Consider the following 24,857-nt stretch of genomic DNA (forward strand, 5'->3'; position numbering starts at 1 on the left):
GCAAAGAATCTGCCTGCAATGTAGGAGACCTGGGTGCAATCCCTGGATTGGAAAGATCCCCTGGAGAAGGGAACAGCTACCCACTCCAGTATTTTTCCCTGGAGAATTCCATGGACTGTATAGTATTTAGATGAAAACACAGGCATGAATCACAGTGACCTTGGGTTAGGCAATGATTTTTTAAAGCACAAGCAACCAAAGGAAAAAACAGATAAATCAGATTTCAACAAAACCTAGAATTCTGTGCTTCAAAGGACACTATTAGGAATGTGAAAAAAAACAACGCATAGAATGAGAGAAAGTATTTGCAAATCATATATCTGATAAGGTCCCAGTAAACAGAATATATAAAGAATTCTTATAACTCAACAATAAAAAGATAAATAATCCAGTTCTTAAATGAGCAAAGGATTTGAATAGACATTTCTTCAAAGAATATACACATATGGTCAATAAGCACATGAACAGATGCTCAACATCCTTAACCATCAGGGAAATGCACAACAAAAGTACAATAAGACACCATTTCACACACTCTAGTATGACATCACCAAAAAAGGACAGGTAATAAGTTTTTCTGAGAATGTGGAAGAACTGGAAACCCCATACATTGCTTGCTGGAATGTAAAATGGTGCAGTTACTTTGGAAAACAGTTTGGCAACTTTTCAAAAGAGTCAAACATCAAGTTACCGTGGGACATCAACAAGTACACTCCTAGATACACACCCAAGTGAAATGAAAACTTAGATTCATACAAAAATTTTACATGTTCATAGCAGCACTATTCACAATAACTAAAAAGCTGAAACAACCAAAATGTTCATAGACTGATAAATATATAAACAAAATGTGGTATCATCCATACATTGGAATATTATCAGGCCATTTAAAGGAGTGAAATACTGATATACTGAAACATGGTTGAATGCTGAAAACATGATGCTAAGTGAGGGAAGCCAGGTACAAAAGACCATAATATTATACAATTCTGTTTATATGAAATTTCCAGGCAAATCCATAGAAATTAAAAGCAGGTTAGTGGAGACATCCCTGCTGGCTCAGTGGTTAAGAATCCACCTGCCAGCGTAGGGGACATGGTTCCATCCCTGGTCGGAGAAGACTTCACATGCCTCGGAGCAACGAAGCCCACGCACCGCAACTACTGAAGCCTGTGTGCTCCAGGGGCCATGAGCTGCAGCTGCTGAGCCCGTGTGTGCCACGACTACCGAAGCCCACGCACCCTCGAGCCCGTGAGCCGCAAGCTCCAAGCCCATGTGCTGCCACTACTAAAGCTTGTGAGCCCAGAGCCTGTGCTCTGCAATGAAGAACAGCCCTGCTTGCCACAGCTAGAAAAAGCCCGAGCACAGCAATGAAGACCCAGCAGCCCAAAACCAATGAGTACTGTTTTACTTATTTATGTATTTTTAGGTAAGAGCTGGGGGTAGACAAATGGGGAGGGAATTGGTACGAGGCTTCCTTTGGGGATGATGTGCATGTTCTGAAATTAGATAGCGGTGACGGTTGCACAATCTTGGGACTATACTAAAAACCACTATGATTATACTTCAAAAGGGCAAACCTTATAATATGTGAATTATGTCTCTATTAAAAAATAAGATGTTATCTGGGGTGCAGTCACTGGGGCTGGAGGTTTGGCCCACGTCCAAGGTGACTTTCTCCCATTGTGGTTGTGGGTTCAGTCCCTCACCAGGTGGACCTCTCAAAAGGCTGCCAAAGTGCCTTTCCAACAAGGCAGCTGGCTTCGCACAGAGCAGTTAATCCAAGGAAGTCACAAAGTATTCGGATGACCTAGTCTTGGATGTTACAGACTGCCACTTCTGGCATGTTCTGTTAAGTGAGTCACTAAGTCCAGCCCATAACCAAGGAGAGGGATGAAACCTACACCTCTTGAAGGGAGGGAGTCTTAATAATGCGTGGACACATGTCATGGATCACTGCCTTGTCGTGGTAAAGGGCCTTGCATAACTCAATGAACCCATGAGCCATGCTGTGCAGGACCACCCAAGACATCACACTGGAGAGTTCTGACAAAATGTGATCCACTGGAGGAGGGAATGGAGCAAAAACCTCGGTATACTTGCTGTGAGCGCTCCATGAACTGTATAAAAAGGTAAAAAGATATGACACCAAAAGATAAGCCTCCCAGGCTGGAAGGTGTCCAGTATCCTACTGGGGAAGAGTGGAGAAAGAAAGAAGAGGCTGGGTGAAAGCAGAAATGATGCCCAATTGAGGATGTGTCTAGTGATGAAAGTAAAATCTGATGCCATAAAGAACAGTATTGCACAGGAATCTGGAATGTTAGGTCCATGGATCAAGGTAAATTGGAAGTGGTCAAGCAGGAGATGGCAAGAGTGAACATTGACATTTTAGGAATCAGTGAACTAAAATGGATCAGAATGGGCGAATTTAATTCAGATGACCATTATATCTACTACTGTGGGCAAGAATCCCTTAGAAGAAATGGAGCAGCCCTCATAGTCAGCAAGAGTTTGACATGCAGTCCTTGCATGCAATCTCAAAAACAACAATGATCTCGGTTCATTTTCAAGGCAAACCATTCAACACCACAATAATCCAAGTCTATGCCCCAACCACTGATGCTGAAGAAGCTGAAGTTGAATGATTCTATGAAGACCTACAAGACCTCCTAGAACTAACACCCAAAAAAGATGTCCTATTCATCACAGGGGATTGAAATGCAAAGGTAGGAAGTCAAGAGATACCTGGAGTAACAGGCAAGTTTGGCCTTGGAGTACAAACTGAAGCAGGGCGAAGGCTAACTGAATTCTGCCAGGAGAACGCACTGGTCATAGCAAACACCCTCTTTCAACAACACAAGAGATGACTCTTCACATGGATATCATCAAATGGTCAATACTGAAATCAGATTGATTATATTCTTTGTAGCCAAAGATGGAGAAGCTCTATATAGTTAGCAAAAACAAAACTGGGAGCTGACTGTGGCTGAGATCATAAGCTCCTTATAGCAAAATTCAGGCTTAAACTAAAGAAAGTGGGGAAAACCACTAGGCCAGTCAGGTCCGACTTAAATCAAATCCCCTATGAATACACAGTGGAGCTGATGAATAGAGTCAAGGGATTAGATCTAGTAGATAGAGTGCCTGAAGAACTATGGACAGAGGTTCATAATATTGTATAGGAGATAGTGAACAAACCCATCCCAAAGAAAAAGAAATGCAAGAAGGCAAAGTCATTGATCTGAGGAGGCTTTACAAACAGCTGAGGAAAGCAGAGAAGCAAAAAGCAATGATGAAAGGGAAAGGTACACTCAACTAAATGCAGAGTTCCAGAGAACAGCAAGGAGAGACAAGAAGTCCTTCTTCAATGAACATGCAGAGAAATAGAGGAAAACAACAGAAGAGGAAGGGCTAGAGAGCTCTTCAAGACCACTGGAAATATCAAAGGCACATTTCACCCAAAGATGGGCACAATAAAGACCTAATAGAAGCAGACGAGATCAAGAAAAGATGGCAAGAATACACAGAAGAACTGTACAAAAAAGCTCTTAATGACCTGGACAGCCCCAGTGGTGCAGTCCCTCACTCAGAGCCAGACATCCTGGAGTGTGAAGCAAGTGGGCCTTAGGAAGCACTGCTGCCAGTAAAATTGGTGGAGGGGATGGAATTCCAGCAGAGCTATTTCAAATCCTAAAAGATGATGCTATTAAAGTGCTACACTCAATATGTCAGCAAATTTGGAAAACCCAGCAGTGGCCACAGGACTGGAAAAGGTCAATCTTCATTGTGAGCAACTTCACTTTCTTTCACTTTAGCAAGGCAAAGGAACCAGAGATCAAATTGCCAACATTTGCTGGGTCCAAGAGAAAGCAAGGGAGTTCCAGAAAAACATCTACCTCTGTGTTTCATTGACTACGCCAAAGTCTTTGACTGTGTGGATCACAACAAACCATGGAAAACCCTTTAAGAGATGGGAATACCACACCATCTTACCTGGCTCCTGATCAACCTGTATTCAGGTCAAAAGGCAACAATTAGAACCTTATTCAGAACAACTGACTGGTTCAAAACTGAGAAAGGAGTAGAACAAGCCTGGTTACTGTCACCATGTTTATTTAACATATATGTAAAGCACATCATGTAAAATGTCAGGCTGGATGAATTTGCAAGCTGGAATCAAGATTTCCGGGAGAAATATCAACCAACTCAGGTATGCAGATGATACCACGCTAATGGCAGAGAGCAAAGAGGAACTAAAGAGCATCTTGATGAGGGTCAAAGAGGAGGTGAAAAAGCTGGCTTAAAATTCAATATTCAAAAAACTAAGATCATGGCATCTGGTACTATCACTTCATAGCAAATAGAAGGGAGAAAGGTGGAAGCAGTATCAGATTTTCTCTTCTTGGGCTCTAAAATCACTGCAGATGGTGACTGCAGCCATGAAACCAGAAGACGACTGCTTCTTGGCAAGAAAGCTATGACAAACCTAGACAGTGTATAGAAAGCAAAGACATCACTTTGCCAACAAAAGTCCGTCTAGTCAAGGCTGTGGTCTTTCCAGTAGTCAAGTATGGATGTGAGAGCTGGACCATAAAGAAGGCTGAGCAATGAAGAACTGACTAAAGAATTTATGGTTTCAAACTGTGGTTCTGGAGAAAACTCTTGAGAGTCCCTTGGAAAGCAAGGAGATAAAACCAGACAGTCTTAAAGGAAATCAAACCTCATTGGAAGGACTGGTACTGAAGCTCCAATACTTTGGCCACCTGATGTGAAGAGCTGACTCGCTGGAAAAGACCCTGATGCTGGGAAAGGCTGAAGGCAGAAGAGGAGGGAGACAGAGCATGAGATGGTTGGATGGCATCACTGATCCAACGGACATGAACTTGGGCAAACTCCAGGAGATGGTGAGGGACAGAGAAGCCTGGTGTGCTGCAGTCCATGGGGTCACAAAAAGTCATGACTTAGCGACTGAACAACACTTTAAAACCTGCCACATGTATGTTTAACATATCTAGGACATATTAGAAGCTGACAACAGGGCTCCATGTGCAAAGGGGGAGCCAGCAGGATGAAGGAAATGAGCTGGATGGAAACTGCTCACTGTAAACTCATTTGTAACTTTTGAACTGTGAACCACGTACATGCTGCCTGTTCAAATAATTAAAAAAAATTTTTTAATTAAAAATATTCATTTTCTTTTAAGAAGGAAAATAGTCTTAACCTGTAACTTGCTTTGCTAGCTGAATTTGTTAAGTCCTAAATCAAATTGCACTTTTATAAACACAAATTTATTTTTATACATTTATATTTACCTCTCCATACATGGACACTTTCTCACACCCTAGCTCTTAACAGCCAAGGTTTAACAAAAGAAAGAACTGGAATCCTTTGGGCTCTAAAATTGGGTAATCTGGATGAAACTGACAAATTCCTCGAAATACACAAACTACCTAAATTGACTGAAGAAGTAGAAAATCTCACTAGACCTATAACAAGTAAAAACATTGATTCAGTAATCAGTAACTTCTGAACAAAGAAAAGTCTAGGGCCACATGGATTCACTGGTGAATTCTATCAAAAGTTTAAAGAAAAACTGACACCAGTTCTCAAACTCTTCAAAGAAATAAAGTAGGAGAGAACAGTTTCTATCACATTCTATGGGATCAGCATTTCCCTGATACCAAAGTGATATCAAGATAATCACAAAAAAGAAAATTAGAAATCACTACTGCTTATGAAAAGCAATGCAAAGATCCTCAACAAAATACTAGCAAATCAAACTGAGTGTGTTAAAAGGATTATATACCATGATAAAGTGTAATTTATAATAGAAATGCAAGGATTCAACATAAGAAAAAAATGAATGTAATATATCACAGTAGTAGAAGGAAGAGAAAAAATACTGTCATCTTAGTTAATACAGAAAAGGCATTTACAAAAGCCAACACTCTTTCATGATAAAAATGCTCAGAAGCTATGAGTAGAGGGACGATTCCTCAACATGATAGAGGGCATTTACGAAAAAAACACAGCTAACATTATGCTCCACAAAGAAAAGATTGCAAACTTTACTTGTAACTTCATGAATGAGACAAGAATGCCTGCTTTTACCACTGCTATTTAACACTGTCCTAGAAATTCTAGCACAGCAATTAGACAAGAAATAAAAGGCATCCATATTGGAAATGAAGTAAAGCTATGTGTATTTGCAGGTGACATGATCCTACACACAGAAAATCCCAAGGAATGTACCATAAAGTTATTGAAGCTAATCAACAAATTCTCAAAATTGAAAAAAATCAATTGTTCCTATATACCAGTAATGGCTAGAAAACTGAGAAATCAATTCTATTTACAGTAATATCTGTGTGTGGGTTTTCCACACCAAGCAATTCTCAGATTCTCTGTCAACAACATCTGATGTCCTACAATTTCATTCAGTTCTGACACTCACTACCCAGAGTTAGCACAGAATCCCCCCCTGGTTTAAAATCTCAATCCACCTACTTCAGCCATGAGCCCCCAGGTTATCCACACTTCTGTCTGACTTGGTTACAAATTGGGGGCTCCCTTGACCCCATCTGAGGTTCAGTAATTTGCTGTAACAGCTCACAGAACTCAGGGGAAAACATTATTATTACGGGTTTATTATAGAGGACACAGGTGAACAGCCCACTGAGGAGTTACACATGGTGGGTTCTGGAAGGAGCCTGAGCACAGGATCTTTGGTCTCCAAGGAGTATGGAATGTACCCTCCCAGCACTCATTCACTAACCCCTATCACTTAACAGTTTTTATGGAGGCTCAATTATATAGATGTGATGGATTAAATCATTGGCTACTGGTGATTAACTCAATTTCTAGCCTCTCAGCACTCTGCATGAATGGATGTGAAATCTGGACCATAAAGAAGGCTGAGCATTGAAGAACTGACAAGAATTTATGCTTTCAAACTGTGGTTCTGGAGAAGACTCCTTTGGACTGCAAGGAGATCAAACCTATCAATCCTAAAGGAAATCAACCCTGAATATTCATTGGAAGGATTGCTGCTGAAACTGAAGCTCCAATACTTTGGCCACCTGATGCAAGGAGCTGACTCATTGGAAAAGACCCTGATGCTGGGAAAGATTCAAGGCAGAAGAGGATGAAGAGGATGAGATGGCTGGATAGCATCACCGACTCAATAGACATGAGTTTGGGCAAACTCCGGGAGATGGTGAAGAACAGGGAAGCCTGGCGTGCCCAAGTCCATGGGGTTGCAAAGAGTCGGACATGACTTAGCGACTGAACTGAATAGTTATATGGAGAAATAATCTCCCTCGTGAGTTATAGAGGAAATGCCATATAAACTCATTTTCTACTGAATTAATTACAAAAGAAACTTGGGCAGTGGAAAATGAGAGAGGTGAGGGTGTGAAGAAGCAAGGAGCTCAGCACACCTGGATGATGGTTTCTCTGCCTCAGTGGATTCTCTGAGATGCCACCTTTTAAAGAGCAGTTACAACCTTTCATCCTCTGATGCAACAATTCCAATTCTAGATCTCTTTAAGGAAACAGCCTCTCCCAGAACTTTATAGATACAAATGCATGTTGCAGCATCATTGGCCAAAAACTGAAAACAGTGAAAATATCAATGATTGTGTTACATAAATTACTCTACGTTTATTGATGAACTATTATATCACCATCAAAATATTGTTTAGAAAGGGTTTATGATAGTCTGGAAAGTCTTATAATGTTCATTGTTAAAGTGGATACCCAAATTATAAAACTTTTCCCCTTGCCATGATAAAGATTGCTACTTGCACTATTTTTCTGGGAAAGATTGAGGGCAAAAGGAGAAGGGAGTGGCAGAGGATGAGACAGTTGGATGGCATCACTGACTCAATGGACACAAGTTTGAGCAAACTCCAGGAGACAGTGAAGTACAGAGAAACCTGGTGTGCTGCAATTCATGGGGTCACAAATAGTTGGACATAACTGAATGACTAAACAACTCCCCTCCACAGAAATCAGGGGTGGGGCTTAAAGTTCCAATCCTCTAATCTCCTGGTTGGTTCCTCTAGCAACCAGCCCCCATCTGGAAGCTATACCCAACCAATATTCACTTGATTAGCATAAACTTAGGTATGGTTGAAAAGGGCTTATTATGAATTAACAAAAAAGGGTCCCTGAAAAAAGAAAGAAAAAAAAAAAAGGGGGTCCCTGGTGGCTAAGACAGCAAAGCATCTGCCCAAATGCAATGCAATGTAGGAGACCTAGGTGTGATCCCTGGGTCAGGAAGATTCCCTGGAGAAGAGAATGACTACCCACTCCAGCATTCTTGCCTGGAGAATTCTTGCCTAGTGGGCTACACAGTCCATGGGGTGCAAAGAGTCGGACACAACTGAGGGATTAATATTTTTACTTTTCTTCTCTTCATAAATAATAAATCATGGGCTTCCATCTTTAATACTCAGGAAATCCCAAGGGTTTTAGAAGATTTTGTGCCAGGAACTGGGGAGAAAGACCAAATATCTATCTTTTTTTTAATATAAATTTATTACATCACAATGGGCTTCCCAGGTGGTGCTAGTGGCAAAGAACCTGCCTGCCAAGGTGGGAGACAGGTTCCATTCCTGGGTAGGGAAGATCCCCTCAACTAAGAAATGGCAACCCACTCCAGAATTCTTGCCTAGAGAATCCCACGGATAGAGGAGTCTGGCAGGCTATGGTCCATAGGGTCACAAAGAGTTGGACATGACTGAAATGACTTAGCACACATGCACTTATCACAATAGCACAATCTGAAAGAATAAAATGCCTGGGAATAAATTTAAGCAAGGAGTACAAGAAACTGTTCCCTGAAAATTACAAAGTATTCCTCTAAGAAATTAAAGGAGATGTAAATAAGTGGAAAGACATCACATGCTCATGGATTAGAACACTTAATATTGTCAAGATGTCAATACTACCCAAAGCCATCTACAAAATTCAGAGCAACTCTTATTAAAATTCCAGGGGGCTTCTTTTGCAAAAACAGAAAAGCTGATCCTCAAATGCATGGAGTCCATGTAAGAGGCTGAAGTGTATTCCCCAAAATTCACATGCAGGAGTCTTAACCCTCAATACCTCAGAATGTGACTACATCTATAGACAGAGCCTTTAAAGAGGTAACTATGTCACAATGAGGCCCTCATCCACTCCTCCTGGAGTCCTTATACGATCAGGAAATTTGGACCCACAGTAAGACCAGGGCTGTGCATGCAAAGAGAAGACCACTTGAGGCCACAGCAAAAAGACTGCCAGCTACAAGGCAAGAAGAGAGAAATCAAAGTCGGGAGAAATCAAAGCTGCTCACATCTTGATGTGGGGCTTCCAGCCTCCAGAATGGTAAGAAAATCATCCAGTCTGTGGTGTTTTGCTATGGCAGCTCTAGCAAACTTACACAGCCCAGGGAAACAAACAAACAAAAAATCTTGGAAAGAACAAAGTGGGAGGACTTCTACTTCACAGCTCACTCAAAGCTACAGTAATCAAAACACTGTGGACTGACGGAAGGACAGACTTACAGACCAGTGGAACAGAACTGAGAGTTCAGAAACAAACCCATACATTCATGGCTAACTGATTTTTGATAAGAGTCTCAAGTTCAATCAAGGGGAAAGGAACACTCGCTTTAACAGATGATGCTGGGGACAACTCGCCTTCCACATGCAATGAAAATGAAGCTGGACACCCTACCTCACTGCATATACAAAAATTAACACAGGTGGATACATGTATATGAATGGAGGAGTCCTTTCACTGTTCACCTGAAACTACCACAACATTGTTAATTGGCTACACCCCAACACAAAATAAAGTTTAGAGGTTAAAAGAAACTATAATCACACCCCAAAATTATCACAAAATGTATCAAAGAATTAAATATAAGAGCTAAAACCATAAAATTCTTGAAAGAAAACATAGGGGTAATTCTTCATGAGGATTTGGTAAAGGATTCTTAGATATGACACCAAAAACATAGGCAATGAAAAAATAACTCATTGAACTACATCAAAATTTAAAACTTTTGTGCATCAAAGGACACTATCAACAGAGAAGGCAACCCACAGCGTGGGAGAAAATACATGCAAACCACATCCAATAAAGAATTAATATCCAGAATATACAAAGAACTCCTACAACTCAGTAACAATAAAACCCAGCTTAAAAATGGACAAAGAACTTGAACAGATATTTCTCCAAAGAAGATATACAAATGGCCAATCAACACACTAAAAGATGCTCAACATCATTAATCATTAAGGCAATGCAAATCAAAACTACAATGAGATACCACTTCACACTCATGAGTATGGCTATTATGTGTGTATACATATATATGTGTGTGTGTGTGTGTATGTGTGTGTATATATATATATATGTGTGTGTGTGTATATATAGACCTAACAGGGGCATCCTTGGTGACCCAGTGGTAAAGAATCTGCCTGATAATGCAGAAGACACAGGTTCCATCCCTGATCTGGGCAGATCCTACATACTACAGAGTGACTAAGCCCATGTGCCATAACTACTGAGGCTGTGCTCTGCAGCTGGGGCGCTGCAACTCCTGAGCCCATGCAGCATCACTCCTGAGCCCGCGCGCCACAACTAGTAAAGTCTGCACACCTAGAGCCACGTGTTCCACAACAACAGAAGCCAAAACAATGAGAAGGCCACACACCACAACAAAGAGCAGTCCCACTTACTGCAACTAGAGAAAAGCCCACATAGCAACAAAGACCCAGTACACCCAAAAATAAAAATACTTTAAAAAAAAATCAAAAAATAAACTCACAAAGTAAGAAGCTTTGGCAAGGATGTGGCGAAATTAGAAATCTTGTGCACGGCTAGTAGGAATGTAAAACAGTGCAGTTGCTGTGAAAATAGTACAACATTTCCTCAAAAAAATTAATCGTAGATTTACCGTATGATCTAGCAACTCCACTTTTTGGTAGGTACTCAAAACAACTGAAAGCCGGGGTTTGAACTGCCATTTGTACACCTGTGTTCATAGTGGCATTATTCACAAGAACCAAAAAGCAGAAGCAACCAAAATGCCCACCATAAAATGAATGGATGAACAAAATATGATATGGGGGAATAAGGAGTTACTGTTTAATGAGTACAGAATTTTTGTTGGGAATGATGAAAGGCTTTAAATATAGCAACTGTGGTTACCATAACACTGTAACCATATTTAATGCCTCCAAACTGTACACTGTACTCCAAACTGGTTAAAATAATAAATATTGTATGTTTAAAAAAACTTTACCACAGTTAAATAACACTTGACCAAAATTCATGGAAATGATGATGATTAAGTCTATGAGTAAAATTCATTGTGAACAGTTACTGGTTCAGTAATTGACAGATTTATTTTCTGTAGAATATATATTAATGAGTAATGCAATGAACAGCACAGGTTTTAAACACTTTCCATTTCTGCAAGCTTTGAATTCTGTCCAAATAAGGTCCTTTCTGCTTTGCACATATTTCTACCAACATCAGCTATAACATTAGCTCAGCCAATTCCCACTTCAGGTCCTATTGAATCAGTAATTTATCATCTTTAAAAATATTCTCACCAGTAGCTGTTCCATGCAGATTACTCTACAGACTAATTCTTCAGACTCTTCAAAGTTGGCACAGACTGTTGCATAACTGAGCAGTATTGGTAACATTCTTTGACTTATCAAGAGTCAAGAAAAACCATTCAGAATTATCTACTTTTTTTTAAATTGACTATTCATATTGCTCCCAATGTTTTCAGCTCTTTAAACAACCACTCTCACCCAAAGACTAACAGTTTTAAATAAGCTAATTTATCTGGAAGAAACATGTGCAGAGAAAACAAACTCAGCACTGGTAACACTTCCCCTGCCCACCTACCGAATGAGCCACTCATACCTTAACATTGAAGGCCCACTTTTCTCTTTTTTTCAATGAAAGTGTGCACTAACAATTTGTAAAAAAAAAATAAAATGTTGACGACATGGTGACCAGTATGGCCCTCACAACACTGCAGCGTTATAAATGTGTAACTGCAATCTGTAGTGTGAAGTGATCACAGTGCCTCGTTACTGTCTCTGTGGCAACTATGAAATCCAGCCACTGAATCAGGAACACAGCCGTCTACAGTTTGTAAACAAAAGAATGTGGCTGCGTCCCAATGAAATTCTGTATGTAGACTGACTTCAATTTAACAGAATTTCCACAGCCCACAGGATTCTCCTCTTGCTGCTGCTGGGTTTTAAAGCAGTGGTCCCCAACCTTTCTGGCACCAGGGACCGGTTTCGTGGAATTTTTTCACGCTATTATTATGACATCAGCTCCACCTCAAAACATCAGGCATTAGATTCTGGAGGTTGGGGATCCCTGTTTTAAAGCATTTAGAAATGTGAAAATCGTTTTTAGTTCACGGCTTATTCACAAACGGGCAGCTGGGCACAGTTTGCTGACCCCTGCAGGTGAAAAAGAGAAAACGAGCTTTACTCACATTCCTCACAATTGAATCCGGCTGTTTGTTTCCTCCAGCGTCTAATGAGGAAAAGCGGCAACTTCAAGTAAAAAGAAAGTTAAAACTTCAGAAACTATCAATAAAATAATCAAACACCTGACACATTTAACTTAGAAACCAAATGTAACATTTAAAATGATTCACAGTAACAGGGAGTTTTCCTACTTATGAGAGAAAAACTGCAATTATATACTAATAAAACTGAAAATCTTAATGACATAGGCAATGCACAAAATATGAATTCACATATTCACGGAGATAGGATATACCTCCATGAATTTTGCCCTCAGGTAGAGGCGAAACTTGTGCTTCAATTGTTAAACACAATGACCGCCCCCCGCCCCGGCCCCCCCTCAGGTGGGAGTCTTTCTTCCTTTATCTTTTCAGAAACTTTTGGCAGTGGGAAGCTTCTCCTTAGGGGCATATTAAAATCAACCTCGTCACACACAAAGGTGGAAGTGGAGCTGCTCTGTTCAAAGACCGGGTAAAGGACCCTGACTGTTGCTCTATCTCCCCTCTGTCAGTCAGAGAGACTACTTCACAGCGTCCTGGGAACCCATAAAACGTCTGAGAACCTTCAGTATAAAGACCACTGTCAGGGAGACCCAGATTCTCAGTTAGACATGGAGCTCAGGCCAAGTTGTCCCATGGTAGAAACCAGGAGGGCCAGAATGACCTAGGAGCTCAGACACTGTCTCAACAGCAGTGAGTCAGCCAAGTGGGGGAAGGACGTTGGCAGAGCTCCCATGCTTCAGCCAGAGGAGCTCCTCTTACCACTGTTTTCTTTTTTTTAACTTAAAAAATTTTTTTGTTGTTTTTTGATTTTTACAAGTGTTGCTATACAACAACGCCAATCAGGCTATAATTATATACACATCCCCTCCCTCCCCAGCCTCCCTCCCATCCCCAACCTGGGTTTTGATTCAGATTCTAAAGAAAGGCTCTGCATCTTTCTCTGTCTTAGAGCTATTTTACAACTCTCTAAGTTGTAGATGCCTGACAATGCAAATAATTCTTACCTATCAGATCAAATCAGTCGCTCATTCCTGTCCGACTCTATGCGACCCCATGAATCGCAGCACACCAGGCCTCCCTGTCCATCACCAACTCCCGGAGTTCACTCAGACTCACGTCCATCGAGTCAGTGATGCCATCCAGCCATCTCATCCTCTGTCGTCCCCTTCTCCTCCTGCCCCCAATCCCTCCCAGCATCAGAGTCTTTTCCAATGAGTCAACTCTTCGCATGAAGTGGCCAAAGTACTGGAGTTTCAGCTTTAGCATCATTCCTTCCAAAGAAATCCCAGGGCTGATCTCCACAGACAAATGTAAATAAATTCTGTTGGCTAGAGGTTTAGCTGACTTCCCTCTGGTGGAAGAAATCGGTCTTGTGTCCATTTATAAATTCAACATTCCCTTCCTCCAAATTTGTCTCTGACTTCTCCTTTCAACTGACTGTAACACCGGTTTTTTAAAAATTAGGGTTTTAAAAAATACTTACCAAGTTCATTTTATATCTGTGTGACAGTCATTTCACTTTGTTGAAAACTGTACTTTAACAAAACTAAGGACAATATGGGCTCCCTGGAGGCTCCGTGGTAAAGAATCAGCCTGCAATTCAGGGGCCGCAGGAGACATGGGTTCGATCTCTGGGTGGGTAAGATCTCCTGGAGAAGGGCATGGCAACCCACACCAGTATTCTTGGCTGGAGAAACCCCATGGACAGAGGAGCCTGGAGGGCTACAGTCCATGGGGTCACAGAGAGTCCGACACGACTGAGCGACTTAGCACAGCCCACAAGGACAATATAGGGGAAAAAAAGAAAATTACCTTCAAAACGTTCCTGGGACTCTTTGAAATCTTGAAGCAGCAGAGTAGGTGACACAAAAGGCAGAAGTCTATCATATTTCATGCCATATGCCAACAGACATTATCAGACGCAAACAACACCGGAGAGACGCTAGTCCGGAGGCGTCCAGCCCAGCGGGGATGCAACTGCCCGCGAGCACACTTAGCCCCACGGGCACCTCGAGCGGACACACCTGAGCCGCGACCCCGCCCCACCACGCCTGAAGCCGCGCAATCTCTGGCTGGGGGCAGCGCCTCACCGCCTGCTTTTAACAAGTTCCACGGGAGGTTCTAACGAGCCCAGGGCTGATTTTACAGATGCAAGAACTAAGGCCTAGGAGAAGCTCCTCAACGTTAATGGAGAATGAAACCGCTTCTCTGTGCCACCCCTGCTCCTCCCCGACCCTTCCCATCCCTCGTCTCATTCACCTGGAGCACGGGGCCTTAGAGGCCGCCCAGCGTGCAGGTGTGGGTCAGCGATGGCACTGCCTCCTAGTGGGGGAGCGCGGCAAACACCACAGCACGCAGCCTTGTATTTTAATTTTCTTACCCACTAGTCATTTTAAACTAGCTCTAGTTTCTCTCCCATATAGAAACCAAAAGAGGGAAGGCTTCTTTACACATAGCCGTATTTAGAAGGCAAAGTTACTTGCTGAGAATGCCCGACTCCACACCAAGAAATGGAAAGAAATGTTCTTGGTGAAGAAGAGAAAGCTCCTTCCCTACTGTACAATACTAATAAATATAAGGTAATCATGGAGGTAAAATAACAATAGATGCTAAAACCAGTGAGTGAAAAGTTGAAGAACAGGGTATTTAACCACAAAATTCAAAACACCTTCTTACAACTTAACAGCGGAGAAACTTGAGAAATACACCTTAATCCAAGCGCTCAAAGTAAACATCACTAGAACTGTGACAGATATTGTGTCTCTCAGTATGATGCATCGAGTACACAGTATCACTTCTGTGATACAGATGTGCCTTGACTTAGGATGGGGTTATGTTGCAATAAACCCAGAGTAAACTGAAAATACCCTAAGTCAAAAATATATTTAATTCACAACCTACTGAACATTATAAATCTTCTTGCCCATGCGGGAGAAGCAGGAGATGCCGGTTCAGTCTCTAGGTAGGGAAGATCTCCTGGAGAAGGGAATGGCAACCCACTCCATTATTCTTGCCTGGAAAATCCCATAGACAGAGGAGCCTGGCAAACTGTGGGGATGCAGAGTCAGACATGGCTGAATATCATAGCCTACCTGAGGCTGTTTTTAACATCCTAACACATTAACCTCAGTTGAGCCAAATCAACTAAGACAAAGTCCACTTTGTAATAAAGCACTGGGTATCTCTCATATGTGAAAGATCAAGCCAATCACTCCTGAAGGAAATCAACCATAAAGAGTCACTAGGATTGTTGCTGAAGCTCCAATGCTTTGACCACCCGATACAGAAAAGCCTACTCATTGGAAAAGACTCTGAGGCTAGGAAAGACTGAAGGCAAAAGGAGAGGGGGCGTCAGAGGATGAGACGATCAGAGGTAGAATAAGCAACTCAATAGACATGAATTTGCGCAAACTCTGGGAAGTAGTGGGGAACAGAGGAGCCTGGTGTGCTGCAGTCCAAGGGCTTGCACTCAGACTCGAATTTGTGATTGAATGTCTCATGTACTGAACACTGTACTGAAATAGAATGTATAACTACAGAATAGTTAAATGTATTTGTTGCTTTGAGATCACATAAGCTGACTGGGAGCTGTGGCTCACTGCCACTGCCCAGTCATAAGTTACACCACTATCCTAACCTGTTAAAAGATAAAAACTCAGTTATCTGAAGTAGTTTCTACTGAATGCCTGTCACTTCCACACCATACTAGTCAAAAAATCTTAAATCAAACCATCCGTATTTCTAAAATTAAAAAAAAAAAAAAAACCTAAATTAAATCTAAGTGCAAGACAACATCAAACTGAAATTGAAGGACATTCTACAAGGAGTCAGCCAACACTTTTCAAAAATATCATGAAAGACATGGAAGGAAAAAAACATGAAAAGTTTTTTAGTGATACAGTGATTCTGGGTTGGATCCTCAACCAGGAAAACTGGAAGAAATTACTAGGAATACCGGCAACATTTTACATTGGACTATGGATTAGAGAAGAAAACCTAAAGGCAAAGGAGAAAAGGAAAGAAATACCCATCTGAATGCAGAGTTCCAAAGAATAGCATGGTGAGATAAGAAAGCCTTCCTCGGTGATCAATGCAAGGAAATAGAGGAAAACAATAGAACGGGAAAGACTTGCGATCTCTTCAAGAAAATTAGAGATACCAAGGGAACATTTCATGGAAAGATGGGCACAATAAAGGACAGAAACAGTATGGACCTAACAGAAGCAGAAGATATTAAGAAGAGGTGGCAAGAATACATGGAAGAACTGTACAAAAAATATCTTCATGACACAGATAACCACAATACAATGGTGTGATCACTCACCTACAGCCAGACATCCTGGAGTCTGAAGTCAAGTGGGTCTTAGGAAGCATCACTACAAACAAAGCTACTGGAGGTGATGGAATTCCAGCTGAGTTATTTCAAGTCCTAAAAGATGATGCTGCACTCAATATGCAATTTGATCTGGTGCCTCTGCCTTTTCTAAATTCATCTTGAACATCTGGAAGTTCTTGGTTCACATACTGTTGAAGCCTCACTTGGAGAATTTTGAGCCTTACTTTGCTAGCGTGTGAGATTGAGTGCAGCTAAAGTGCTGCACTCAATATCCGAGGAAATTTGGAAAATGCAGCAGTGGCCACAGGACTGGAAAAGGTCAGTTTTCATTCCAATCCCAAAGAAAGGCAATACCAAAGAATGCTCAAACTACCACACAGTTGCACTCACCTGGACATGGAATAGACTCTTTCAAAATTGGGAAAGGAATACATCAAGGCTGGACATCATCACCCTGCTTATTTAGCTTGTATGTAGAGTACATCATGCGAAATGCCCAGCTGGATGAAGCACAAGCTGGAATCAAGATTGCTGGGAGAAATATCAATAACCTCAGATATGCAGATACCACCACCCTTATGGCAGAAAGTGAAGAGGAACTGAGGAACTTCTTGATGAAAGCAAAAGAGGAGAGTGAAAAAGCTGGCTTAAAACTCAACATACAAAAAACTAAGATCATGGCATCAGTCCCATCACTTCATGGCAAATAGATGGGGTAACAATGGAAACAGTGACATACTTTATTTTCTTGGGCTCCAAAATCACTGCAGATGGTGACTGCAGCCATGAAGATGCTTGCTCCTTCGAAGAAAAGCTATGACCAACCTAGACAGCATATTAAAAAGCAGAGACATTACTTTGCTGACAAAGGTTTGCCTGGTCAAAGCTATGGTTTTTCCAGTAGTCATGTATGGATGCGAGAGTTGGACTATAAAGAAAGCTGAGCGCCAAAGAATTGCTTTTGAACTGTGGTGTTCAAGACTCTTGAGAGTCCTTGGACTGCAAGATCAAACCAGTCCATCCTAAAGGAAACCAGTCCTGAATATTCATTGGAAGGACTGATGCTGAAGCTCCAGTACTTTGGCCATCTGATGCAAAGAAATGACTCACTGGAAAACACCCTGATGCTGGGCAAGACTGAAGGCAGAAGGGGATAACAGAGGATGAGATGACTGGATGGCATCACTGACTCGATGGACATGAGTTTGAACAGGATCTGGGAGTTGGTGATGGTGAAGGAAGCCTGGCATGCTGCAGTCCACGGGGTCGGACACAATTGATGGGTTAGGTAGCAGTTATCATATCCATGTGGATTTCCTGATTACGATCATTCATCTACGGCTGTTAAAAGAATGTCCTTGTTCTTAGGAAACTGACAAGATATTTCAAACAAAACGGCACATCTGTAACTTAATCCCAATGGATCAGAAAAAAGATGTGTATATAAAGACAATATATAAAGCAATTGGGAGAAAATGTGAACTGAGAGCTCTGGAAAGAGTATTTAAAAGTTCTTTATACTATATTCTTGCAACATTTCAAGTTAGAAATTATATCAGGTGTTATGACTTTGTGTATTTACAGTAGATGTTTTCAGAATGTTTCCCAGGATCAGAGTGCTCCAACTGCTCCTCCAGCTACTTGTGAGCAAGGACCAGCCCAACCTAGCATTCTCCACCACACAGTTGGACCCACTACCTCAGCAGGATCCCTAAGCTCAGAACCATCTCCCAGGATCCACCTAGCAAGCTCTGCCTCCCTTAACCTGACACATCCCATGGTCTCACTGATCCTTCCACACACACATCCATTCACACTCAAGTCTCCTGTGCTCCACATGTATTCTATCTCCCATCCCCAGAAAACCCAACCCTCATACATATGAGGAACATTACCTTTTCAAGACAAGAAGGTTCACTAACCCAAACTGCATGTACCCAGGAGGGGCTGAGCTCAAACACACAGGACACATGGGGTAAAGAGGGAAAAGCATCTCCTGACTTTTGCCCGAAGCCAGAGTGAGCACGCGATGGCACCCCACTCCAGTACTCTTGCCTGGAAAATCCCATGGATGGAGGAGCCTGGTAGGCTGTAGTTAATGGGGTCGCTAAGAGTCGGACACGACTGAGCGACTTCACTTTTCACTTTCCTGCATTGGAGAAGAAAATGGCAACCCACTTCAGTGTTCTTGCCTGGAGAATCCCAGGGACGGGGGAGCCTGGGGGGCTGCCGTCTATGGGATCACACAGAGTCAGACACGACTGAAGTGACTTAGCAGTAGCAGAGTGAGCATGCAGGACCTGCCAGGACCAGGCCTTCTCATACATACACTGTCTGTATGGGCACTGCCCACAGGTGCTCTGCAGGACACTTCTCCTGGGAGAAAGAATTCCTGTCCTTAGTTCCACCAGGACCCAACCCCATAGATGACACAGGCAAGGTTGTTGTCTGAGGTTTATTGAAAATATTACAGCACAGCAGAAAGACTCAAACGGCTCCACGTGGTGTTTTGAAGTTCATCCCAACTGTAGGCTGAGTGACCTGCAGGTTGGACAAACTGCCAAAGTCCTGTAATGATAAAAACGGGCTTAATGTGGCTGTTCTGGCAAGATCTGTGTCCAGAGTCCCAGCACCACCATTAGGCTACGCTTCACCAACCTCCTCCAGCTCGGGTCAGACTGCTGGGACCCTGCAGAAAATTGACAGCCTTCTCCCCACCCCAGACCAGTAAACTCACAAGGGGGTGGACTCCATCTGAAGGATCCTACAACCCAACAGTCACAAGGGAGCTGTCCTGTGCATTCTAAGACTTTTAACAGCATCCTCAGCCTTTACCCACAAGTCTGCTTGTACCCCCAGCTGTGACTAGGCATCGCCAAATGTCCCCTGGGTGCAAAATCTATCCCTTTGAGAATACTGCTCTAAGGCTAATGCAGTGCCCCTTCACTTTCAGGACCAGTCTCAGATAGGATGCATCACTCATGCAGTCAGCATTTGTGAAGCAGGAAGAGGAGTGGTGGGACAAGGGCAGGGCCTGCCTCTGAGCTGGCTCAATGTAAGTGCAGTGAAACCAAGGCCCCACCACATAACCAGAAATTAATTCCTCATTTCATGCTCAAAGATCAATTTGACAGTTGAAAATAAAAAGCTACATTCCAGGATAGTGATTATTTCAGGAGAAAATAATCTGTAACAGGCTTTAGCTATACTGGTGATGTTTTTCTGAAGCCGGGTGGTAGGTATATAGGAATTCATGCTATTACTTAAACATTTCATCATCATAAAAAAGGGAAAAATGAAGTTGCTCGAAATCAACTGCCTCCTGGACTTTGAAGCTCATGCTTTCACCAAAATGCAGAAGTACTAAGATAAATCACAGAAGAGACACTTATCAGTGTGCTGAAGACAGCTGAACCACTCAAGCAGTGCCCTGTCAGCACCAGAAATGAAACCAGAGCTCATGTGAGTGGCTAGCATGTGGACACAGGAGAGCAAGAAGAGCAACGGTCACTAGATCTGGGAGTTATCATCACGTGGACAGCAAACTCAACCTTTAGCAAGCAGCTAAACCCCCTCTGGAGGTAGTCTAGCTTAGTGGTTACAAGTGTGGATGGATTCCCACCTCTGCCGCCCACTAACCTGAAATTACCACTCCAACATCTATAAAATGTAAACAACAGGAGATGCCTCGAGGGATACAGTGAAGAAAACAACATACAGAAAATGTGGAGATTACCTGATATATTTTAAAGATTCAACAAGTGTTACCCAGTGGTATTACAGATAGTAGAGAGCTACTGATAGTTGGTGACCAGGGAAACCCTACTTCAGGAATTCATCAAACACTCACCAAGAGCTTCAGCATTTCCTTAGTGTCAGGATCTACTTCAATGATTTCCTGATCCAGGGCTGAGACCTAGGAGAAACAAGGCAGGCCCCAAATAGTAATGAGTTAGAAAATCTCTCACCTTCCCTGCCTTTTCTACAAGATTCTTAAATGAGAAAGAAAAATTGGGGGAGGGGGGAAGCATAGAGGGGATACACTAGAAAGTGAAAGTGAAGTCGCTCAGTTGTGTCCAACTCTTTGGAACCCCATGGACTGTAGGCCACCAGGCTCCTGCATCCATGGGATTTCCCAAGCAAGAATACTGGAGTGGGTTGCCATTTCCTTCTCCAGGGGATCTTCCTGACCCAGGGATCGAATAGTATCCCACAAATTCAGTACTTAAAAAACCTTAAGACTGGGTTTATAGCTGTACTCCAGAAATATTATGCCAAAGCAAAAAAAAAAAAAAAAAGCCAGAAGACATGGTAAGTCACCAATCATTCAAGGTTCTCATGTACAGAACTTACATGATCCTAACAGGGCAGAACACAACATACAGGCAGGTATTAACAGATTACGGGCACCAACAGCTGCTTATGGGCTTCCCTGGTGGCTAAGATGGTAAAGAATGTGGTAAAGAATTCCGCCTGCAATATGGGAGACCTAGGTTCCACTCCTGGGTCGGGAAGATCCCCTGCAGAAGTGTATGGCAACCCACTCCACTATTCTTGCCTGAAGAATCCCATGGACAGAGTAGCGTGGTGGGCTACAGCCCAAGGGGTCTCAAAGAGTCCAAGGCGACTGAGCCACTAAGCACAGCTCAGCTGCTTAAGGAGCGGGGGTGGGGGTAGGGGGGGTGGTCTATGGAGATGCAGCTGAGGTGCCCCTGGAAACCAAGTACCTGAAACGGTTCTCAGGGACCTGCTTTTATCTTTCAGGATGAACCAGAGGTCCAGAGTAAGCCCCAGAAAGTTTACCTCAGGCACGTAATTGTCTCTCCTCTCTCTCTCCTCCTCCTGCAGCTTGATGGAGATACCTCTCACCGGGCCTCTTTGAATCCGCTTCATCAGATGTGTGACGTAGCTACAAAGCGCCCAAGAACACACATTGGTCCCCACGGTACACAGCACGTCTGGATGTGCACGTAGGAGCTTCAGTTCTTTTCCCGCAGTGAGAAGGGAGAGTCATCATCATCTTGGGAGTCCTGGCTCTAAGAATCTTCTACATAAACAGAACCTCTACACGCAGCTCCGCTTAACCAGGCATGCCTGTCCTCTGTATTTATGTTCATTTGTAAAACCACCAAATACTCCAAAAAACTTTCGCCATCCCTCCCAACCCTCATCTGCTTTCCTTCGAGCTCCAATTTACGCAATACAGCAATAAATCAAGTAGGTCTTTAAATATTCTCTTCCAGAGATCGACTGGGGTTAACTTCGTCCAAGCGCCATTGCTGTCAAACAACCAAGTATCAATGCAACGTGAACACAAAACAACTTCACCAAGAAACCCCACAGACGCACAGCTCCCAGGACCCACCCGGGGGCCACGGAGGCCTTGGAAGCCGAACGCAGACTCGACTCACCCTGCGATCTTATTGCGAAGCTTCTTGCTGGGAATAATGGCGATTTCCTCGCACACACGCTTGTTGGTGTGGAAGTCATTGCCCAGGCGCGTGTAGTACTTCTCAATGATGACCCGGGCCGCTTTCTTTACCGTTTTGGTGCGAACGCGGCCCTGCGGGTGGAGAAAATAGGGTCACTCGCGAGCCAGGACCACCCCGCTCCAGGAAACAGCGCGGCGTCACACCCTGACCCGAGATGGGTTCGTGGGCTGGGGCTGAGCCCGGTACAGTAAAGGCCCGGCCGGGCAGTGGTGGAGCGCGGGGTCAACGCGGAAACCAGCAACGTAAGAAGGCTTCAGCCTCACAGGGCAGTGCGCGCCTCCTTACGGGCTGGGAGCTGAGGGAAACAGCGGATGGAGGACGATTCTAGTGGGCACCAACTTGGAGCCAAAACACCTACCATGTTGGCGGGTCCTTGGTAAAAGAGGAAACAGGAAGCACAAGAGAGACCTATAAAGCGCAGGCCAGAAAGCCGCTTCCGCCTAGCCTGGGACGCGCTGAGCCTACTCCAGCGCACCACAGCGACCCCTAGCGGGGCGGAGGCAAAATAGAACGGAAATGTGGACGGCCCGTCTGCATCCAGTGGGCGAAACGAGCTATTGATCTGCCCCATGATGGGCAAAGCTCCTCCGCTCCGCCCCGCCTATGGTCGTCTTAGGCTGGTGTCTGAAAGCCTTCTACAGTGGTTTCTACTGCTTCTACATCGGTCCTGAGTACTCATTGGAAGGACTGACGCTGAAACTCCAATACTTTGTTGGCCACCTGATGCGAAGAACTGACTCATTGGAAAAGACCCTGATGCTGCGAAAGATTGCAGGTGGGAGAAAGGGACGACAGAGGATGAGATAGTTGGATGGCATCACTGACTCGATGGACATGAGTTTGAGTAAGCTCCAGGAGTTGGTGATGGACAGCGAAGCCTGGCGTGCTGCAGTCCATGGAGTCGCAGAGTCGGACACGACTGAGAAAATGAACTCTACAGAGATTGGATCGCCCAAGGGCTTGGAGGAGAGGTGCATCTCTTCCACACATGCCAGGGGCGGTGTTTGTGTGTTGGGGCGGGGCGGGGCGGGGTGGGGTGGACAGCGGCAGCCCGTGGAAGTACGGAAAAGTGAGAAGGTAGGGGATGGCCTCGCACACCAGGTCCCCACCAAGGTCAGAGCCTTGTAGCCTGGTGGAGACACAAGTACAACTGGGAAATGATTATCTCATTTCCGAATCTTTGCTCAAATGTCACCTCATCAAAGGGACTTTTCCTCCAATTTATATATTAAGTAGCACTGTTATCCTTTTATAATTTTTCTCTTAGCACTTCAGTTCAGTTGCTCAGTCGTGTCCGACTTTTTGTGACCCCATGAACCACAGCATGCCAGGCCTCCCTGTCCATCACCAACTGCTGGAGTCTACCCAAACCCATGTCCATTGAGTTGATGATGCCATCCAACCATCTCATCCTGTCATCCCCTTCTCCTGCCCTCAATCTTTTCCAGCATCAGGGTCCTTTCAAGTGAGTCAGCTCTTCACATCAGGTGGCCAAAGTACTGGAGTTTCAGCTTCAACATCAGTCCTTCCAATGAACACCCAGGACTGACCTCTTTTAGGATAGACTGGTTGGATCTCCTTGAAGTCCCAGGGACTCTCAAGAGTCTTCTCCAACACCACAGTTCAAAAGCATCAATTCTTCAATTCTTCAGTGCTCAGCTTTCCCTATAGTCCAACTCTCACATCCATACATGACTACTGGAAAAACCATAGCCTTGACTAGACGGACCTTTGTTGACAAAGTAATGTCCATATGCTGCCTAGGTTGGTCATAACTTTCCTTCCAAAGAGTAAGCATCTTTTAATTTCATGGCTGCAATCACCATCTGCAGTGATTTTGGAGCCCAAAACAATAAAGTCAGTCACTGTTTCCCCATCTATTTGCCATGAAATGATGGGACTGGATGCCATCTTAGTTTTCTCAATGTTGAGCTTTAAGCCAACTTTTGCACTCTCCTCTTTCATCAAGAGGCTCTTTAGTTCTTCACTTTCAGCCGTAAGGGTGGTGTCATCTGCATATCTGAGGTTATTGATATTTCTCCCGGCAATCTTGATTCCAGCTTGTGCTTCCCCCAGCCCAGCATTTATGATGTACTCTGCATGTAAGTTAAATAAGCAGGGTGACAATATACAGCCTTGACATACTCCTTTTCCTATTTGGAACCAGTCTGTTGTTCTATGTCCAGTTCTAACTGTTGCTTCCTGACCTGCATACAGGTTTCTCAAGAGGCAGGTCAGGTAGTCTGGTATTCCCATCTCCTTCAGAATTTTTCACAGTTTATTGTGATCCACACAGTCAAAGGCTTTGGCATAGTCAATAAAGTAGAAATAGATGTTTTTCTGAAACTCTCTTGCTTTTTCGATGATCCAGCACTGCTATCCTTTTAATGTTGCTCTAGCATTTCTTAGCATGTGTCAGTGACTTGTCTCAGCTAAGCTAGGGATGAATTCTGTTGTCAGCAGTGTTTTG

At 43.3% G+C, this 24,857-nt stretch overlaps 1 protein-coding gene and 1 long non-coding RNA gene across 2 annotated transcripts in view; both read right to left on the reverse strand.

Annotated features, from left to right (window-relative positions):
* The window catches only part of LOC133233917 (uncharacterized), a 47,593-nt gene extending 34,720 nt beyond the window's left edge, over positions 1-12,873 (reverse strand). The window contains exon 1 of the long non-coding RNA XR_009731916.1: positions 12,524-12,873. This is a non-coding gene — a long non-coding RNA (uncharacterized LOC133233917). The remainder of the gene's footprint in view (positions 1-12,523) is intronic.
* Positions 12,874-19,336: 6,463 nt separating this feature from the next.
* RPS17 (ribosomal protein S17) lies at positions 19,337-22,973 on the reverse strand. The gene is made up of 5 exons (XM_061394034.1): positions 22,746-22,973; positions 22,307-22,458; positions 21,699-21,804; positions 20,746-20,811; positions 19,337-19,463 (listed from the first exon to the last, which is right to left on the reverse strand). The coding sequence occupies exons 1-5, from the start codon at positions 22,956-22,958 to the stop codon at positions 19,383-19,385; spliced, it is 618 nt and encodes a 205-aa protein (XP_061250018.1). The 5' UTR covers positions 22,959-22,973; the 3' UTR covers positions 19,337-19,382.
* Positions 22,974-24,857: the final 1,884 nt, after the last annotated feature.

The sequence above is a fragment of the Bos javanicus genome, chromosome 21 (genome assembly GCF_032452875.1).
Source record: "Bos javanicus breed banteng chromosome 21, ARS-OSU_banteng_1.0, whole genome shotgun sequence".
NCBI classification, from domain to species: domain Eukaryota; kingdom Metazoa; phylum Chordata; class Mammalia; order Artiodactyla; family Bovidae; genus Bos; species Bos javanicus.

Bases quoted from the DNA above. Each gene is read 5' to 3' on its own strand.
- RPS17 (XM_061394034.1), bottom strand. From the start codon at position 22,958: ATGGGGCAGATCAATAGCTCGTTTCGCCCACTGGATGCAGACGGGCCG. The intron at 22,459-22,745 runs GTAGGTGTTTTG...CTCCACCCGCAG, and splicing joins ACCAAGGACCCGCCAACATG to GGCCGCGTTCGCACCAAAAC. The intron at 20,812-21,698 runs GTAAACTTTCTG...TGTTTCTCCTAG, and splicing joins GAGACAATTACGTGCCTGAG to GTCTCAGCCCTGGATCAGGA.